Source organism: Strigops habroptila, chromosome 3, assembly GCF_004027225.2.
Source record: "Strigops habroptila isolate Jane chromosome 3, bStrHab1.2.pri, whole genome shotgun sequence".
Lineage (NCBI taxonomy): Eukaryota > Metazoa > Chordata > Aves > Psittaciformes > Psittacidae > Strigops > Strigops habroptila.
Genome location: NC_044279.2, coordinates 47,712,704 through 47,728,060, shown reverse-complemented (window position 1 = coordinate 47,728,060; position 15,357 = coordinate 47,712,704). Strand labels below are relative to the sequence as shown.

At 42.7% G+C, this 15,357-nt stretch overlaps 2 protein-coding genes across 2 annotated transcripts in view; one reads left to right on the top strand and one right to left on the bottom strand.

The window, feature by feature from the left end:
• EEA1 (early endosome antigen 1) overlaps window positions 1-10,249 on the top strand; it is an 86,846-nt gene extending 76,597 nt beyond the window's left edge. The window contains exon 30 of the mRNA XM_030477945.1: window positions 9,972-10,249. The gene's annotated coding sequence lies outside the window, so the exon portion shown is untranslated. The remainder of the gene's footprint in view (window positions 1-9,971) is intronic.
• Window positions 1,490-15,357, bottom strand: part of PLEKHG7 (pleckstrin homology and RhoGEF domain containing G7) — a 30,407-nt gene continuing 16,539 nt past the window's right edge. The window contains exons 9-15 of the mRNA XM_030479568.1: window positions 14,083-14,257; window positions 12,068-12,183; window positions 11,188-11,281; window positions 8,812-8,891; window positions 7,329-7,488; window positions 4,487-4,584; window positions 1,490-1,709 (exon numbers count right to left, since the gene is read on the bottom strand). Of these exons, the coding sequence (XP_030335428.1) occupies window positions 1,659-1,709; window positions 4,487-4,584; window positions 7,329-7,488; window positions 8,812-8,891; window positions 11,188-11,281; window positions 12,068-12,183; window positions 14,083-14,257 (774 nt within the window). The 3' untranslated portion in view covers window positions 1,490-1,658. The remainder of the gene's footprint in view (window positions 1,710-4,486; window positions 4,585-7,328; window positions 7,489-8,811; window positions 8,892-11,187; window positions 11,282-12,067; window positions 12,184-14,082; window positions 14,258-15,357) is intronic.

Sequence of the window (15,357 nt, the reverse complement as noted above, 5' to 3'; positions counted from 1 at the left end):
CACCACTTGGCATGGAGCCTGAGCGGCTGTTCCTCTCCCAGGAAGCTGTGACAAGAACTTGCCCATTGCAGGTACAGGGAGAAGCACAAGGATGTGTACTGGAGCAGCCTTAGGCTGCATCTGGAGGGTGCTCAACTAGGTGAGTACATCTATATATACAGCCTCCAAACAGTAGCTTGTATGTACAGGTGAACCAGTGGATAAAACATACAACCACATGACACGGGTGTTGCTGTGGAGGAGTGGGGTTAGGAGCAATACTTGAGCTCATCACTAATTCAATTGTGGGGTAGAGACAGAATCATAGAATAGTTAGGGTTGGAAAGGACCGTGCGATCATCTAGTTCCAACACCCCTGCTGACTCCCCCATGAATACTGTGAACAACTGGAATGGCATTGTTTTGTTGTTCAGCGTAGCCCTCATCTGCAAGGCTTCTCTGTTCCATTCCCCCTGAAGTAATTCCGGACACTGAGGGGATATTCTAATGGATGACTTCCCTGCTGAGAGAGACTAACTGATTTGGGACAGGAGGGAAAAGTGACAGCCACCAAGACTGGCTTTAGGGAAGTCTCCTTTTCTCTCTTGATTATGGCTAATCATAGGGGATTACCCAAGGCTAACCTGGTGAGAGCACCTCCCCTCCCTTCCCCTTCCTGGTAGTAACCTGCATGAATATTGTGGCAAGTAGTTTCAGGCTGTTCTGTGGGTCTCTTCCAGTACCTCAAAAAGAGGGAAAAATAAAGTGACTAACGGGCACACTTCTGCTATGTGGACCATAGATCTGAGATAGCAGTGAAGTATTGAATGGTTTAATGCAAAAGGAACATTCAAGTTTCTGAAGCAAATTTAAAAGGCTTCAATGGGTGTGAAAAAATGCATAATGACAGATCTGCTGTTAATAAAGTGGTGAAAAACCTCAGGTAAAAAAAAAATGCAGGACATTTTTATTTATAAAAAAATAAAGCAGGACATCTTTGCACTTTTCTTCTTTCTTTTTGTATATTCAGTAGCATCTCTAGTTTAACCGAATGCTACATGTAATTATGACTTTTTCCAAACAAACTTAAATAATCTCATTTTAAAAATTAACGAGGAGTCACCACAATACATGCTTTCACTGATCTGCCTCCACAAGCTCAAGTTAATGCAAAAACATCTTGTGATATTATAATTCAGTAGGTAGAGAGGCATAACTATCAGGACCTATAGATACACAATATTAATTTAATGAAATTTGTTAATACAGTTTGAATGATTTCAGAATAACCTTTCTAGACTTTTCTGGTGAATGAATTCTCCTCACCAACATAGGTGTTTCTGCTATCCTGCTTTCTAGGAAATGACAAGCTGTATCAAAGCTCCCCTGGATGGCAAGAGCCTTCCCTAGTTGAAGCAAAGGAGCCTCTAAGAGTGATGCACTTACTGCAAGGCACATGTTCTCCCTTTAGTTCATCCCTACATCCTGTGATCAAAACTCCTTACACCTGTCTAGTCAAGTCACAAATCTGTTAGCTTCAGAAACTTAAGGCATCTTGGAAGAAATAACTGTGTTATCACCACAAGTCTTCCACTGGCTCTGTCGGTGCTGTGCTGACATTATTGAATTCCAGAGGATTCAGCTGGGAGGCAGAAAGCAGTGCTTTTCTTGATTTCATGTTACATGGAGTAATTGGACATTGCCGTTTCTATCTGTGACATCCATGTTTTCTGTAGCAGGAAAAAGTAAGTTGTAAACCAAGATAATCTAAAAAAGTTCTAGTAATTGAAATACATAAACCACCAGAGCCTTTAGTTTTATTTAGCCTTTCTTCAGGGCCCATGCTCATAATTCCTGAACTGAACATGAATTCTCTCAGAACCAAGGCTCCCAGTTGCTCAGGTCACTACACATTGCTGGAGTCAGTGTCTGGGGCCAGGGATTTCCAGTGAAGGTTTGTTTCCTTTTTGGTTGGAACGTAGGGGTTTAATGCTCTGTTTGCTAGTAATGGTGAAGTTTGCTGCAGGCTCTTTCTTGTGTAATATTTATTAGGTTAATGCTGCTCCTGCGGTTTTGGCTCCCTGTTCCTCTGATTAAGATGGCTCCAGTGCTATCAGTATCACAAGTTCTGTTCCCCTCTGAGATCTGTCATGTGCTGCCACATGAATTTTGGTTTCTAGTATCGTGCTGACAGCTCTGTAACTACTGTCATCCACATATGAGAGCAGGGGGTGATGGCTGGAGAGATGGATTTAAAATATGTAACTTCCTTCTCTCTGTGCTAGTCCAGATGGTCTGGGTCATAGAAGCTGAGTTGTCTCTGAATTGCTGTGATTAGAGATTACAAATTAGTTGGCAGCAATATAGGCTTAAGGTCTAGCTGTGCTTCTTCCACCCCAGGGTTTTTATTTTGCTTAGTCAAGAGCTGCTCTCCTGCTGTAATGCATGTAGAGACACTGAGCTTTGATGCAAATAGTAAAAGCACATGAGAATGGGCAGCCTGTTCTGCTTCATGCTATGCTATGCTGGGACTCATACATTTTGTATTGACCCATCTGGTTGTTTCTTGTGTGTATTTATACCCTGAACAAGTTGAAAACATCACTTAGAAAAATAGAAAGCTAGAGATGAATTGGATGACCTACAGGTCTAAGGAGTCCCAGCAGAGGACATGGAAGAATCTGCATGTGGCTGGCAGAGCACAGAGCCTGCCTTTGACATGGGGTGGTTGCTCTAGCCCCTCTGGAGCTTCTGGTAGAGGAGGTCTGATGTGCAGTATGGTGGTGGTGATGGTTGCACAGGGCTTTGCCAGGCAGTACTAGACCCACAGCAGTCAGGATGTAAACTGTTGAGCTTTTCAAGGCTCAGGGAGAAGAGTGGGAAATGGGGGAAGAGAACAGAAAGCAGGGTAGTGGTATGGGTGGGATGAGCAGTAGGAGCATATTTTGGGTCTGTGTTTTCATGTGTCTGCTGAATATTTGGTCTCTGAGAGAGAGGCGGGAGTAGGGCATGGGGTTCACTGCGTCAACATTCAACACACCATGTGTACTCCCCATGCGGTTGGTAGGGCGCGGTATGGCAACAAGAGGCAGGCGGGCAGGGTGAGCCTGGGCCTCTCAAGGAAGCTGAGAGCTAAGGCAGGCACTGCACAAAAGTCAGGAGATCTAAGAGTCAGCCCTCTGCTTGGGACAAGTCAATGGGAATATGACATGTATGGCTTCATTCCATTTGCTATCTCCTTTTTGATACAGTTTAGCTATCTTGAGGCACTCGTCTGCCTCAGGTATACTTGGCTCCCTGTATATAATACTACTCACCAGTATCATAGAATCATAGAATAGTTTGGGTTGGAAGGGACCTCTAAAGGTCATCTAGACCAACCCATCAATCTTGTACAAATCACCTTCCCTTCTGCCTTGCAGAATCACGTCAGCTAAACACATGAACTCATCTTGGCTAGCAAAGTTTCTTTAAAGAATATATTGGTCATGCTGAGATTAGGCTTCTTGGGAGCTGAAATAAGGTAATTCACTTCATTCAACTGGTGCTGGAAAGTCTACCTTTCCCAGGGCTTAGAGCATCCAAAGTCAACAAAATGGGTAATGCCACCACATCCAAGTGAAAAGAACCCTTCATGGCAGGGCTCTCTGATAAACTGGACTTGGGAGACATTGAGAAGATGGTAGCCACCTAGTGTGAAGGCAGCTTGAGAAGGGAAAGGTAATACTTCAATAACAGGAGAAGGTAATGACTTCTTGAGTAGATATCTATAGTAGTATAGATACCTGTTCTAAGTACCAACCAGTGACATGGAAATGGGACGAATTCACTCATCGCTTTCCCTTGAAGAAGTCTGTCTACTGCTTACTCTTACTTACTCTTAAGAATTAGTATTATTGGTAGTCAGATTTCTGTGCATTAGGTATTAGAGAATGAAATTCAACTTGCAGGAGAAAAAAATATACTTCTGTGAAGTGTCTACCACACTTTCAGATGTTATGTGCAGTGCTGTTACTAGAAATGCGGTGTGAAAATGGGGGTAAACTTATGTAACAGTGGAATGAATCATACCATCTGTTCAACCTAAAATTGCAAGATGTGTGTTGTGCGTAGACGAGCATGATACAGTTTTCTGATCTTAGTACTACTGCTGAAGAGGAGCTTGTGGTTTGTGTTTTGGTGTTCTTCTCTGAAGGGGCTGACTGTCTTCATTTCTGTGACACAAGAAATGCCTTTTTTTTACCAATCAGAAATTATAATGTTTTTCAACATGAATATGACCTGCTGGCAACCCTAATATCAAATTGGTACATGTTCAACAGCAAAAATTCTGTAAGAAATGTGTGAGCCAGAGCACTGGGGTGTTATTTTGTTTTGGTTTGGTTCTGGTCAAATGTCACAAGTGTAATAGATTCTTATCACAGCATGGCTGCTTTCAGGCTGCAATTCTCTTCTAGGAAAAGCGTGGTTATGTAATTAGAGAAGAAAAAAATGGTGTGCTACTTACCTTAGCAGTCTCTGTCTGAGCTTGTAGCAAGAAGACTGCTGTGCACTGGTGGTACCTGTTTTCATGCTGTATTAGGAAAGCATTTTGCAGGCTGAAGACTGTGGGAAAATATGAAGAGGTGATGTAAATTCCCTCATGCAGCTGTCAGTCCCACTTTATATCCCATTGTCTGATTATGATTGAAGAAATTAGGTACGTAATCATCTTTTCTGATTCTTAATAGGGCAATGCACCCTGATAGGGTTTTTGTTTTTTTTTTTTTTTTTTGTTGTTGTGCAGGAAGCTTTGTTATTTCCAAAAGTTAATCCTGCTTTCATTTATTTTATTTTTAGTTATTTTACCATTGTGCAGCTATAGTGCTTTTGAGTCTAGCTGAGGATCATTAGGATAAGTTTCCATTCAAAGTGGACTAAATCATAACTGAAATTAGAGAAAAACAAATATCAGGAATTAACAAGAAAGGCCCCATTTTAATTTTATTTCAAACAAGTCCATATGATGGCTGCCAGGCAGGGAAATGGCTGCACTCGGACTGATGATGGTGGGTTTGGGTTCTTCCTTAGTATTAAATCCACAAAAGAATATTAAAAGTGATTTCCTAATTGGAAGTATGTTGCTGCTTATGAGCTTCAGAGATGGGTTCCTACTAGTAACTTTACATGTGAGTGTAAATCTCTTGTACAAGGTTTTGGCATTTGCAGATAGTTCTGCTTTAGGGTAGCTTCCCAGGGTTATAATAACACCATTATATCTCTTATCCCTCCAGTGTTATGTAGCAGGCTGTGGGCTAGAATTATCGTGCATAATTATCATCCTCCTGCCTGTTACCAAAAGGGTATTTCTATGATATTGCAATATATATAGTTTTTTCTAGTCCTTGTATTGAGGTACATTTCTTCCCATAGTGAGATCAACCCTCAGCAAACAAATGGATGCAAAAGTATGTTAGATCTTTTTTCATTAATGTGAGGGGTCACTGCAAGTCAGATGTTGCCATTTCTGAGAAGTGCCACCAATAGCAGTTCTAGTCTTTTACTGCCATCAATAGCAAAATTCTTGAGATTGCAAATGAATTGGCAGCATTCCCCAAGGTCATGCATTCCTGATAATATTTAAACTTTTATTTTTTTCCTACAAAGGGATATTTTCCATTGGCTTTGAAGGTTTTGTTTGTTGTTTTACACAAAATGGTGGAAATCTGAACAGCAAGCTCCCTGTAGTCATTTTTCTCACTATTTTTATTGTACCCCCCTCCAAGGAGTCCTGTATTAGGATGGAGCTTCCAAGGTGTTACAAGACTACAGGTGAGTAACAGCGACTGCCATAGCTACAGCTGTAATAAAGCTAGTGGGAGTGTGTGGGAGAGAACTCAGGCGACGAGGTCCTGGGTGCAGGGAAGGGCCAGAGCCTGGGCTGGGATGCAGCGGGTAACTTTGTCTATTCTGCTGGTTGCAGCTGGATCACAGGGACCCTGGCTGGAAATCTCTGAATGCAGGAAATGCTGTCTTGGGAAAAAATCCAAAAATATTATTCCCATCTCCATTATGGCTTTTATGGCCAAACCAGAGGGTGGCTGCACTGCTCGCACCAGCATCCAGAAGCTGTCAACCTTGCACCTAGTCTGGGCTGAGGCAGTATCGTGGGGCTGCCCTCCCCTGGGCGAGAGGTGGCCGCTGCATTTGCTTCATTTCTGCAGGACTGATAGGGAGATTTGTTAGGCAGACAGTGCCTGGAGAACCTTTTAGCACCTTTCTTCTCTGTGTTCATCCCCTTATCTCATCTTTAGTAATTTGCCTTTTATTGACTACGTTTATTTCCTTGCACTGTTGATACTGAATACTAAGTAGTCTGGGTGAATATATTTCAAAGTTATAACGAATTTTATGGGCTCTAGGTTTGGTTTTCGTATCTATTGATTTTCTACAGAGTGCTCTATCTCCTTGAACTTTTCCTCCCAGCCTTTAGGATTAGGATGGCTGACAGGCCCTGGAGCCTGCAGATTTGTAAATCTCTTCTTTCTCTTTGATACAGGAGGCTCCTGGGATTTGGGCAGTGTTAGACTGGGGTGTGTGAGAGCCTGCATGAGTGGCTCAGACCAAGGGGAAGCCTGATTTTTCATACCTGCTCCCTCACCCAAGCTCTGATTTGTGACTCCAGGAATGCTGTTTTGGCAGGGTAAGGTTGGTCACTCTCTGTGAGGTCAGTCCTCCTCCCCACCTCACCCAAGGGCACAGCAGCAGTTATTGGAGCTGGTTTCCCCTGGCAGTGCATTTAGATGCCTGTGAGCAAGGAGGCATTGATAAACAGTGGGTGATTTCCATTCTCTCAAGAGTTGGTGGGGAGGTGAGTAGGAGCAGCAGCCTCTCCAGCCTCCTTGAGAATTGCCTCCTCGAGAATTGCTGCCTGGGTGTGAGGACACCCAGGAAAGCAGTGCAGTGGGATAGCTATAAAAAATGCTGCATAACTAGTATGCAATTGAAAATGTACTTGAGAAGGGCGCCCAAGTTTTGACAGAGAGTGTTAGGACAGTTAGGGCAAGGAAATACTTGGTTTGTGAGAAGGAAGTCACTGGAGTCTAGATACCTCCTTTAGGGTGAATGGGTAATATTTGGTGTGTATGTAAAAGCCACTGTTAGAGAGAGGGGGATATGGGATGTAATGTCTGTGTAAGTAGTTCATGCTCCACAGTAGAAAAAGAGCTGTGAAGCCACAGTACTAAGGCACCAGCGTTTGCACCTCAGGCATCTGGGGGTGGTTTGTGGGCAAATAGCGTCTTACCCTTTTACTGCCACATACACAATGCATTGAGGTGCTATTTCTGAAGATGTTCAAATGCACATACCTGTAACATGGATGGGGTCAACGTTTTTCAGTATCAGCCTGTCTAGTGGGATGGGCTGGTCTAGGACAGTGCAAAGTCCACCCTCTCTGATGAAGGACTGCAGCTCAGGAGTGAGGGAAGGACAGACAGGCATTAAACTGGTGTCTGAGCCCCCGTATTTCTGGGAATAGAAGATGAAGTTGCTTAGCTGGTTGTCTGCCATCTGCTCCTGAAGTATAGGCACTAAACAATCCTAAATTGTGCTCTTTCTCTATCAAAGATACTCAGCTTACTTACTTGAGGAACCTCAGAAAAACTATTGGTACCTGGAGCTCTCCTACAACATCACACCTTGTACTAAAAAGCCACACTAGAAACACAATACAAGTCCACAGGCAGAAAATAAAAGTGTTCAAAACTCTTTTTTTCTTCACCTTTTCTCCCCTTATTTAATTGCAGGACTTTTTCTCTGTTCCTTGGTCGTGTGTTTCCCCATCTCCCCTCACATAGATGCAATCAGACAGTGCCTGGGGGCACCAGATTTGCTGGGGCTCTAGATGGGTTGCAGCCCTTCACAGAAGGTTCCCCAAGACATGTATGTGGGCTATCTCTTAGAGACTTGCCTGTGGGCACCAGGGCCCTTGAATTCCTGCTCCCTTCATCACCCCCATTGCTACGGGATGGTGCTATTGGTCTAGAATCTCTCACTGCACATGTTCTCTATTTCCTACAAAAGCAGAACACCTGCTTCTTCGAAGAAAACCCCCAAGTCTTTAAATCAGACACAAAATTCTTGAGATTCAGCACAGGTCCACTTAGTCTTAATTTACAACAGCTTCATAAACTTAATTAGCTAGATGCGCTCCTACACTGAAGCTTTAGTAATTTCAGGTCATCCACTCCCTTTTTAGGTGGCTAAATACAGACATTTATCATATACAGAACTCTTTCGTATAGCATTTTTCATCAATAAAAATTTTCTTAAGAGTCATTCTATCTCCATTTTAAACCACGAGAAATCAAGGCAAAGAGACATACAACAGACTGTGTTAGTGCTGAGAACAAAGCCAACTGTCCATTTCACTGTTTTTTCCTGCCTTCCCTCTTCTTTTTACTTCCTTCCAAGAGTTCTGATACCTCTAGGATAAAAATTTCTCAGGTGCTGAACTGAGTCTTGAGGGAGCACTACAAATCTTCTCAAGGCCTTGAAAATTCTCTTAGCTTCAGGAATCCAGCATGTTAGAACACCACCAGGCAAACATGCAAATATTAAGGTCTTGTAATGTAAATTCTCCCTGTCATAGTGTTCCTGTGACATACTGAGCCCAGAAGGAGGGTTTTGAATCAGTGTTATGGTTTTCTATTAAGGAGGTATTACCAGTCCTTCATGCTGGTTAGTCATCTTGTGTTTATCATTAGATCAATCTTCCAAAGCACACTCAAAATATTTACCAAGCTAAAAACCATAACAACTGCAGCCATGTATATCTTTATCCATTATTACCTTTCTGTTACGTTTAATTTTGGTAATTAATAGGAAATCATTGAACAGGAAGAGGTAGACGTCAATGAGTCTTGTGCTTTCTGAGGAGAAAACCAAAACAAAATCAGTTTTATGGTGTGATTATTTTAAGGAATTGCTATTTCTAAGATGAAGCACATCTATGAATCACGCTTGTTAAAAGCATCTTATAAAATGCTTTTAACAAAGAAGCATGGTTTCCAACATACTATACAACTACTTATCCCCTGGTCTGCACTCTCAAATGTTTAATGTCTCTTGTTGCTTTTGGCTACTAATACTTGTACCTTGTAGCTGCTACCTCTTATAAAAACAACTACTTGACTGCCAGGAAAAGTGACCTGGATCACCTGGAGTACCTGCAAATGCAACCACTGGCATGCTATAAATTAGCAAATCCTACCTGGTAAATAGTGAACCTTCTGAAAATGGCAGAGATAAAGAAATAGGGAAGTGCCACCTTTTCCTGGGTCCTTTAAATACTGGTATGCTGCCCTTTTCACAGGCTTTTGCAGTGATGAAATGTAATTGATAGCATCACAAAAGCCTTTCAATAACTGCACAAAGTGAGAGTGACTCTGCAACCTGTCTGGTCCCCTGTACCATTATTTGACTACCCTAATTGTTAATTTTTTTTCCAAATATCTAATGGGGAAATACCCCATGCTGCAACTTACATTGTTATATCTCACCCTTTCTCCATGCAATACCAAGATGCCTTTAGCTTCATCTGCCTTAAGCCATCCATTAGGCAGTGAAGACAACACTAAGGTCTTCCCTGAGCCTTCTCTTCCTCCATCTGAACAAACCCACTTCTCTCAGCTGCTTCTATTTTCAGCTACAGGATTACAAAAACACCATGCAACTGTAGTCTCAGTGATGTCTGTTTCATTCAAGCAATCACAGTTCACTTTAACACCAAATTTATGTGAGTCTGTTCAGAGTGGTAACTTTAGGACACGCTTCTTTCTGTTGTGCGGAATTACATTTGACTTGTGATTTTGTTTTTGTCTTGAAAGATATTTCATTCAGGCAAGTGGCCAATTGCCAGGCACTTTTATATTGCAGATTGCAGGCAGCTGGTTTGGTGGGTAAGAATTATACTCATACCTCCTTCTTCATTTTCTAATTATGTATTGCAGAAAGAAATGTGGCCACCTGATGGCCACCCTTACCTCCTGCGTTTGGGGGTGACGTCTCATCAAGAGAGCAATGAGTTCAGAGGGAAGCATGGAAATGAGTCAGTGGCTTGCTTTCAGCTCTGCCTGCCACCCTCTAAACATCATCAGCAACCTCTTCTCCATGTCCATGATGTTGTGTCTTCTGTGCAACTATAATTCTCCTCATGAAACACTGAAAAATAGACTGTGTCTCTTTTCCTGCTCCCTTTAAGAGTAATAAAGGTGGTAGGAGACAGCAAGTGTTGTGTGCTTATTCTCTTCACCTCTGTTTCTGAGGAGGTGGTGAAAGAAATGTAAGACATGGGCTCTGCTCATTTCTGTCAAACCATTTCTACAGCCCTGCAGCCAGCATGGCATGCAGCTTCCAGCATCCTTTCAAATGATGGTCTTTTCCAAACTGCCCAGGGTTTCCTTCCTGCTCATGCAAGGAGGACATCCCCTTTTCCTGAGCAGGTGTAGATTCTGCAGCAGCTCCCCAGCAAGCAACCTGTGCCCTGCCACAGAATGGTGCCTGTGTGTCTGGAGATGTGAGTCTCCACTCTGCCAGCATGATAGACAGCTGCAGGCAGAGCTGAAGAAATCAACATGGTCGTGTGAGACCACTGTGGAGTTAATGGCATATTGTATGAGTGCTCTGTTCATAGAAGTGAAGCCACCTGCCAGGATAGCAGCTTCTCGTTCCAAGGTATCCATCAAAACAGCAGTCTTAGCAAAGATGAAGTATGAAAGGAAAATAAGAAAAACCTCTGGACTTCTCAGTAATTTTCAAGGAAAAGCATAGTGGATACGGTGCCAGAGAAGTGAGGTGTGTTGGCATCGGTCCCCAGGCACATGAGGCACCTTGTATAGGACAGTCTAAACTTCCTGTTTTCCTATTGCCACATTCTTGAATGCAACAGTAAAATGATCCCTTTGAGCGGCAGGCGTTGGCCAGTCAAGCTGATTTCTCCAGCACCTGGCAGACTGAATACCCAGATGTGACAGTAAACAACCATGCAGATTACTCATCCTTTTGGCAGTTTTCCTGTTTCTTGGTCTCTCTCTGACAAGCTGTACATATGCTTTTTCTTTCCCACACCTGCCCAAATACTTTTGTGGAGATTCATTCTGGACCTGCCACAGCAAAATATGACTCTGTTCAGCTAACTCCTGATACTAGGACATTTAGGAATGTTACCTGCTAGTGTTAGCCTTCCTTCATGAAGGAGAAGTCTGTTCATTGAAGACAAAATGTTTTTACTGCTGTTTTCCCTTAGGGTTTGCTTCAAACTCTTGAACCAAAAGAGAGAGAGAGAAAGAATGGGGAATCTCGCATATCTGATGGAGAACTGCAAGGCAGCCAGCAGCTAAATTGAGCACATGTGTGCTCTTATCTCAGGCTAAATACATCACACAGTTAATAACTCAGCACGTCTGTGTTTCTTCAACAGTGCTATTGCTCAAATGTGTTTAAGCTTTTGAAATGTTAAGCTGGGTTTTTCTTTTCCGGAGTGGTTTTAATGGTTTTCACAGCCCTGCATGTCAACAGACACAATCCTTGAGGCAAGACCCACCTGATAATGTTACCATAATGCTGCTTGAACTCTGTATGTATGGCTAAGGGGCTAACCACAGCAGAAAGATGCACATGTTCCCAGGTATGCTGTATAATTTTTTGTAATGCTATTTAAATGTAAATAGAAATTTCTTTGGCTCAGCTTGAGGAGAGAAAGAGGCAATTAATTTCTACTTCATATCCTTATAAAAAGGTAGTAATACTTATATCTATCTCATTTCATTCTGCCCCCTAAAAGCAAATTCTGGAGAATCCTCCTGAATCATAGGATCGTACTGTCTTGGACGTTACCGAAGAGCAACCCATGCTACCACCCAAGGCACTGTGCACAGCCTGCGTGTTCAGCTACAGTGTTTGCAGTGCTCAGGCTGCAGCTGCTCCTGTTAGAGCAAAGCCATCTCCCATAACTAAAATGTAGACAACTAGCCAACTTTAAACCACACTGTAAAGATAGGAAACTACAAGTTCCTCGAGGAAAAATGCCCTTTAGAAAACTGCTTACCTCTGGGACAAAGAATCTCTTGTCACGATCCCAGACCTGGGGACAAATTATGACCTCTTGCAGCTGCCTGAACTTCTGAAAGTTGTCCAACCACTTGACTTTACCTTCCAGATCCCCTGAAATATGTGAAACATCAGTTACTGCCAAGGCTGGCAAAACCAGTCCTGTTTCTGGAAGATGCTGAATACTGATTTTTCCCCAGTGGAAGCCAAAGCTTCTCACATGTTAAGCCCCAGATGAAATCTTGGCCTCATTGTAAAAAAATGCCTAAGCTCTTCTTAGGTCAGTAGAACCAGAATTTCTAATCATGCGTTCAAACATGCTTAAATTCAGTGCTAAATGAAAAGGTTGTGTTTGCTAATCTGACTGTGAAACAGGGGGAATCGTATAAAAACCTGTAATCTTTAAAAGTTCTTTAAAAAATACTGCCTTTCTGAAGTGCCTGTGCCAGTGAAAGAGATTTTTCCTTATATACAGCCTGATAAAAAGGCTGTTGAAATTAGTGAGAATTAATTTTGAGAGAAGTGGTGCCAGAATTGACTAAAGAGTGGGATTGGGGTGCTTCAGAAGGTAAAAAATGCGGGCTAAGTCTTTGCTGATTCAGGGCTGTTATGGGGAAAACCTTCATGGACCTGCAACTTGAATTCCAAGTTTTTGAGTGATATTGCAGATAATGATTTCAGACGCACACACACATAAACACCAGAAGGGCAATTCTGGGACTGCAACTGTTCCTTATGTCACTGGTTTATTGATCAAAAAATGAAGGCAGATCTTTGTTAGGTGGTGTGAATAAAGAGGGGTCACCCCTGTATACTTAGCCCAGAGGTATCTAAACTCTGGAAGGACCTATTTATTTTTTTTTTTTCCCAGTAATATTTCCCAGATATTCCATGGTCTTTTGGGGCCATACCTAAATCTGCTGTCTGCCCAGCAGAAGTCTCCAGACTAGGGACAGAACAATCTTATTTTCCTATGGGATCCATATTTTGCTGAAACCTGTGCTCCTTGTGTGGCCATTAGGCTAGACTCCTCATAGGACTCAGCAAGAAGAGAAAGAACTCAAGCCTCTCTTATAAGTGGTAATTCTGTCGCTGGAGTATTTACCTAAGAGGAAGGAGCCCCAGATTTATCTGTCTCTAGAAGACATTAGCTCTCTGCCTCATGTCCAAAGGAGATGTTTGAACCTTCATCCTCCAGGAAGGGGAGAAGGATGACGGCAGAGAATTTGCCACCGTGCTGGGTGGCTCAAGGCCCTGTTGTACTGCTGGTGAGGATGAAGCACTGCCTGGCACCTCTCCCTGCCAAGATTGGCAGGATAAGTGTCTTGCTGATATACTATCTTGTCTTTGATTTGAGTGGGGGCTACGTGAGGCCTTTGGGAAATAAATATATCTGCTGATGTACTACTATGTGACCATAAGACACTTAAAGATGCATTTATAGCTTCCTGAACAAGACTGAATTAATAAATTATATAGAGTTAATAAAAAAATTCCTGGACCACCCCTTCTTTTTCCACAATAGCTAGAGAAAATCTGTAGCTCAGATAGCGCTTCAGCTACTTTACGTGGTAGGACCCTGTCATTTATTGAAAGGTCACTGACATAATGTTTCCCTTGTGAGAGCAATTTTATCCTATTAAGGATTAGCCCCAACAAATCCTTCTTAGACATAAATCCAACTGAAAGGATTCTTTGTGTGAGAACTTTCTTTATTTGTTCCTATTTGTGATCTCCTCTTAATTGTTTGCATGTCACTGCAGATGATTCTGAGCAAATACAAGTGACTCACTGATTTGGGAGTCCTGTGATCTTGCTCAGAGAGGCTTTGACAGCCCAAGGGTGGCACCAAACATTTCCTACAGAATGACAAGGGCTCAGGGTTGTAGAAAGGCATGCACATCCTCATTGCATCTCTGCAGAGAGACCAGACCAATTCACACGCATGCACAAATGGCCACATAACTTTCAAATTGTTAATTGCACACTTGACTTTTAACCTTAAGTACTTACGTATGGACTTTTCCACCTTCTTTTTAAGTGACTGGATAAAATCTTTCTCTGTTTCATCAGTGCTTCTCTTCCAGATGTTGTTGAGGAGGAGGGGATAGTGCATCAGTCGATGCAAAGGAGCAACCAGCAGCTCTGTTAGATGCAGCCTCTTGCACTGTTTGTTTTGTTCACACCACTGCTGAAGACAAAGAAAACCTCCCTTACGCCTCAGCTTGTTCCCTGGCAGGGAGGTAGCAAACAGTTTTCTGCATCATCAGCTGACTGTAATGAGACAGGGACTAATTAAAGATGAACTGCTCACACAGTGAGAGCAAGGGAAGTGTAAAACTCTCGTGGTTTAACCTGGCAGGTAGCTAAGCACCGTGCAGCTGCTTGCGCACTCTCCACTGCCCCAGGATGATGGGGTAGAGAACTGGGGGAAAAAAAATAAAATTCATGGGTTGACCTAAAGGTAGTTTAATAGGATGGAAATGGAAGGGAAAGTGAAAATAATAATAATGATAAAAGAATTAGAATATACAAAACAAGAGATGCACAACGCAATTGCTCACCACCTACTGACTGATGCCCAGCCAATTTCCATGCAGTGGCCCCCAGCCAGCTTTACCCCCGGTTTTATCTGCTGACCATGAGGCCATATGATATGGAATATCCCTTGGTCAGTTGGGATCATCTGTCCCAGCTGTGTCTCCTCCCAACTACTTGTGCACCTCCAGCCTGTTCACTGGTGGGGTGGGAAACTGAAAAGTCCTTGACTTAGTGTAAACACTTCTTAGCAACAATTAAAATATCAATGTGTTATCATTATTCTCATCCTAAATCCAAAACACAGCACTATACAATCTGCTGGGAAGATAATTAACTTTATCCCTGCCATGGCAGAAGGTTGCTTGTTCTATCCAGGATGTTCTTTCCCTGAGGGCACATGGGGCAGCAAATACCCATAAAGTGAGGAAACAGCCCTACTTTCTTGCCAGGGCTCAGCCAAGACGCACCCTGCCTTCTCACCGAAGGTCCCAAGAATGCACTGACATGCTCCTGCATTTCTATTCCTCTTACATAGGCTTTTATCATACAGCCCTTTCCTTAAGCAGAAGGAAGCCATCATAAGCTTCTCCAGTCACTGTGGCACAGTGTAGAGGCTGGGGGCTATTTTGTGCTCAGAGAATGTGAGCCCTGCCATCTGCTAAGGAGCATAATACCCTACATACTGTGTTCCCACCCAACATCTTAACCAAGCTGATGTGCAGGACACGTATCACAGTAAAACACTTG